Source organism: Vollenhovia emeryi, unplaced genomic scaffold (assembly GCF_000949405.1).
Source record: "Vollenhovia emeryi isolate VEMERY1.0 unplaced genomic scaffold, V.emery_V1.0 DF939871.1, whole genome shotgun sequence".
Lineage (NCBI taxonomy): Eukaryota > Metazoa > Arthropoda > Insecta > Hymenoptera > Formicidae > Vollenhovia > Vollenhovia emeryi.
In genome coordinates, this window is record NW_011966495.1 from 1 (window position 1) to 4,931 (window position 4,931).

The 4,931-nt window shown below is 53.9% G+C and overlaps 1 protein-coding gene across 1 annotated transcript; it reads left to right on the forward strand.

Annotated features, from left to right (window-relative positions):
- The first annotated feature begins 2,444 nt into the window (after positions 1-2,444).
- LOC105556647 lies at positions 2,445-4,522 on the forward strand. The gene is made up of 2 exons (XM_012003741.1): positions 2,445-3,273; positions 3,552-4,522. The coding sequence occupies exons 1-2, from the start codon at positions 2,445-2,447 to the stop codon at positions 4,520-4,522; spliced, it is 1,800 nt and encodes a 599-aa protein (XP_011859131.1).
- Positions 4,523-4,931: the final 409 nt, after the last annotated feature.

The window sequence follows — 4,931 nt, forward strand, 5'->3', positions numbered from 1 at the left end:
GAAAATTTAATAGCCGTGGAATCGCGAAAACTCGAGGTGAAATTCAACAAGCCGATCTACGTGGGTATGTTCATCCTCGACATATCCAAGATCTGCTTGTATGAATTTCACCATGAATACATGCTGCCTCTGTACAGCGACAAGTGTAGAATCATGTATACTGATACCGACAGTCTCATATACCACGTCAAGTGCGAGGATGTATACGAGACTGTGAAACGTGATATACACAGATTCGACACGAGCGATTATCCGGTTGACAACGCGTACGATATACCGCTTGTAAATAAGAAAGTGCCCGGTCTAATGAAAGACGAGAATGATGATGCGATAATGACGGAATTCATGGGACTCAGAACGAAAATGTACGCATTGCGAGTTGGTAAGAAGGATACGAAGAAGGCTAAAGGCGTACAGAGTAACGTGGTAGAGCGAACGATAACGTTCGACGATTACACGCGGTGTCTCAACGATGAGATAGAAATGATCCGCCAGCAGACTTGTATAAGTCTTTATGTATTGGCATCTATTCGATCCGGCATCTATTACTACACGCAATACTACTCTACTTATCATTCTACAGCTGTATTTGCATTTATAAACATTTATTTAAACCTATCTTTTTGTTTAGACTTTTAATCTTAGTTCCAATTACACAATATTGTTCTTACATGTTGTCTCTAGGTCACTCCGGTCTGGAACTCCGGAGGGCCGTCAGGAAGGGCCTTAAGGGCAATACAGCCCCAGGTCCTGACGGCCTTCCTAAGCGTGTCCACGCCCTGGCCATGGGCGTCCTCGCAGAGGAATATGCGCGCGCGTATAGCGCGTGTCTGAGGAGAGGAGTCTTCCCCCCACGGTGGAGGAGTGCCACGTTGGTGCTCCTCCCGAAGGAGGGGAAAGACGCCTCTCTCCCGTCGGCGTATAGGCCAATTTGCCTTCTGGACGAGGTCGGTAAGCTGTTCGAGCGTGTGCTCGTGAACCGCCTCGTCCAGCACCTGTCCCAAGTGGGCCCCGACATTAGCGGGGCCCAATACGGGTTCAGGGAGGGCCTGTCCACGATGGACGCGATCGGGCGCGTCCAGGCCCTCTCTGAAGAGGCGACGTCCCAGGGGGGGGGGTGATGTTGGCGGTGTCACTAGACATCTCCAATGCCTTCAACACCCTCCCCTGGGGACGAATCAGGGAGTCGCTCCGACGCCGCGAGGTACCGGCGTATCTCGCCCGCGTCGTGAGCGACTACCTGAGGGACAAGGTGGGTCGAGTATATCGACCAAGGCGGCGTACGCCGACGGGAGAGATTGCACCGGGGAGTGCCCCAGGGATCGGTTCTCGGACCGTTCTTGTGGAACCTGGGGTACGACTCGGTGCTGCGTGTTCCCCTCCCCCCCGACTGTCACGTCGTCTGTTACGCGGACGACACACTCGTGACAGCCGGGGGCCGCGAGTGGGGGGAGGCCCTCGCCAGGGGGCGAGTGGCAGCGGGAGCGATAGTCGACTCTATCCGCAGCCTGGGCCTCGAGGTGGCACTCGGCAAGACCGAGTGTGGGGACGCGAAGCGTCTGTCTCTCTCTGCCAAGAGTGGGGGAAGCGAAGGGAAGGGAGCGAGCGTAGCGAAGCGGCGAGCGAGCGGGAGACTAGAGAGTCGTGGATCTCCAGACAGTATAGCTCGCTAGGTAACAATAAAGTTCCTTACAGTCTTGTCAATTAACGAGGAGTTATTATTCCATCGCCCAAGAGTAGTTAGCCACAGGAGTAGGCCTGTGCAGCAGTCTCCCGGAACCGAGTCCGGAAGTACCTACAATTGGTGACCCCGACGTGATCGTCGGACGTCTTGGACCAAAATCGCAGCGAGAGGACCTCCACGGCTTCCTGCATAGCTACCACACGAGGAAGGCTTCGGGGTTTTCTGCCCCGCACTCTCAGTGCGGGCCGCCCAGCCGGTTCGTCGGATCCTTCGCCTCTGCTCAGCAGCAACGACGGAGATCGCCAGCGCTCTTCGAGCTAGAGTAGATCCGGCCTTGGTTTTAGCCACAAAGCCGAGTGGCGCGCGGGGAACTCCCTCGCCGCCACATTGATCATCGCAGCAGGGCGCACCTACGGCAGCTTCAGACAGCGGAACCAGCAAGGGTGTCATGGCGCCTGCCGCATAACCGCGCGGACCTGAACGACAGCCATCTTGGGATTCTGCAAGCAAGAAGTCAGGACGTCTGCGCCTCACCCGCGAAGCCATTGATGCCAGCAATTTTGAACCCCTGATACTAGCGTATGAATTTTATCTTTAATTTAGTCCCGACGGACCCTGCATAAGCGTATATATTTAGAGTAAGACCGCGGGACATCAGCGCCGTTCTGTATTGTTTTCCTGTCTTAGCAACACAAGTCCCAACCTTCCTTTGTTTTTCGGGGGGGGGGGGTCGCGCGTGCATTTTGTTCGCGTCACAAAAATGGCGTCTCAGGCAAAGCTCGACGAGTTGGCTAAAGAAAATGAGCGCCTCTCTAACATCGTCTCCGCGAAAGATAACCTCGATCCACCCGGTAGCTCGGATGCAGGGGGGGGTGTCGAAATTCCTGTTGCGGACAACGTGGAACCGCGAGTCGATCAGCACTATCGCACGCCAAAACTTCAGCCCTTTTACAAGGCGGATCCTGCCTTGTGGTTTTTTCGGTGCGACGCGGCGTTTAGGAACGCGAAAATAACGCGAAGTGAGAGCAAGGTCGATTATGTAATCGAAATGTGCGGAAATGACGTGGTCACTAGCATTGCAGACATTTTGCGCCTCGAAGTATGCCCGGATAGGTACGAGCGAATCAAAGATCGGCTGATTCAGTCGTTCGGCAGCTCATCCGAAACTAAGCTTCGGCAGCTTTTGCGAAACCAAGTTTTAACGGACGGTAAACCGTCGCAGATTCTAGCTCGATTGCAGAGTTTGAACGAATCCGGTTGTGATGACAGTGTGATCCGCACACTTTTTCTGGAACACTTGCCTCAGCAATGTAAACTAGTGCTTGCCGTATCCGAAATTACCGATCTACAGAAGCTAGCGTCCGTAGCGAATAAACTAATGGAAGTCGCGCCGTCGGTTTCAAATAGCTCGTCATTTGCGGTAACCGCGGCCGCGAAGGAGCCTGAGTCTGACAATACAATGACGTCATTGTTAACCGCACTTAAAGCGTTAAATTGTAACGTCGAAAAGCTGAGCAAGAAGGTTGACCGTCGGTTGCGATCAAGAGAACGCAGTGCTTCTCGTAGTAGATCTCCGTCGAGATCGGGCAGTAAAATTCGGTCTGGTTCCGGGCAGAGCGGTCGATCCAAGTCAAAGTCACGTGTTGCACAAATGTGCTGGAAACACAAAAGATTCGGGAAGAAGGCGCACGATTGCGCCGACCCTGAGTCGTGCACTTTCGATAAAACGGAAAACGAATAAGACCTTCTCTCGCGTTGGCGGGCGGAGAAGGTCAAGAACATAGCAAACGTCTTCATGTGCGTGACCGAATCTCGGGGCTTGTATTTTTAATTGATTCTGGTGCTGACTTGTCACTTATCCCGGTAGGAAAAAGAAACGTGCCCAAGCCAGCTCACCTTAAGCTCCGTGCCGCGAACAATACCCTAATCGATACTTTCGGTGATTCTCACCTCGTCCTCGATTTGGGCCTCAGGCGACATATATCCTGGAACTTTTGCGTTGCATCGGTTCCAACCGCAGTCATTGGGGCGGATATCTTATCGCAATTCGGTCTAGTAATTGATCTCAAGCACAAACGCCTAATCGATCCGCTTTCTGACATCTCTGTTCCAGGCAGTGTCAGACCAAGCCCGATGCTCTCTTTGAGTGTCGTCAAGTCTTTCTCACACAGTCGTTATTCGGATATACTGGCAGCCTTTCCGGAACTTTTCCGCACGGCACCAGTGGCCCCTTTAGAAGTGCGAGACGTACTACATCACATTGTAACGTCTGGGCCCCCGGTCTCCGAGCGACCTAGACGGTTGTCCCCAGACAAACTCAAGGTGGCCAAGGCAGAGTTTAAGCAAATGTGCGAGGCCGGAATCTGCCAGCCGTCTTCTAGTCCTTGGGCCAGCCCGATTCATATGGTTCCCAAGGCCGACGGTTCGTGGCGAATATGCGGTGACTATCGCCGCCTCAATGCCGTCACTATACCCGATAGGTATCCACCACCTCGATTGCAGGACTTCGCAGCAAATTTACACGGTGCAACCGTTTTCTCGACCCTCGATTTACATGCGGCTTACTACGAAATTCCGGTCGCTCCGGAAGATGTGCCAAAAACAGCCGTCACCACTCCCTTCGGATTATTTGAATTTTTAGTCATGACCCCAGGCCTGCGCAACGCTGGTCAGACGTTTCAGCGCCGTATGGACCAGGCGTTCTCTGGCCTTGATTTTGTTTTCGTTTTTTTTGATGATGTTCTCGTTGCCTCCTCGAGCCCAGAGCAGCACGAGGAACATCTCAGGATTGTCTGTGATAGGCTGAAAAGATTTCATACTTACAGTCTTGTCAATTAACGAGGAGTTATTATTCCATCGCCCAAGAGTAGTTAGCCACAGGAGTAGGCCTGTGCAGCAGTCTCCCGGAACCGAGTCCGGAAGTACCTACACGAGGCCGTGATGTTCCACGGTAAAAGACGTGGAGCACGCGGCGCGCCGCCCGAGGGACTCACCCTGGCTGTGGGTACGGCCCTCGTCGGGATCGGCCACGAGATGAACTATCTCGGGTTGATCCTCGACGACCGATGGAGCTTTGCGAGCCACCTTGCCAGAGCCGCAAGCAGGGCGGGAGTGAGAGCGGCCAAGCTTAGCCGGCTCCTCCCCAACCTTGGCGGCCCGGACGGCAAGGTGCGTCGGCTGTACGCCAATACGGTTCAGTCCGTGGCGCTCTACGGGGCCCCAGTTTGGGCCCCAAAACTCGCGGCAT

Excerpts from the sequence above, each read along its gene's own strand:
- LOC105556647 (XM_012003741.1), top strand. The coding sequence starts at position 2,445 with ATGGCGTCTCAGGCAAAGCTCGACGAGTTGGCTAAAGAAAATGAGCGC. Across the intron at positions 3,274-3,551 it reads ATCTCCGTCGAGATCGGGCA|GAAAAAGAAACGTGCCCAAG; the intron begins GTAAAATTCGGT and ends TTATCCCGGTAG.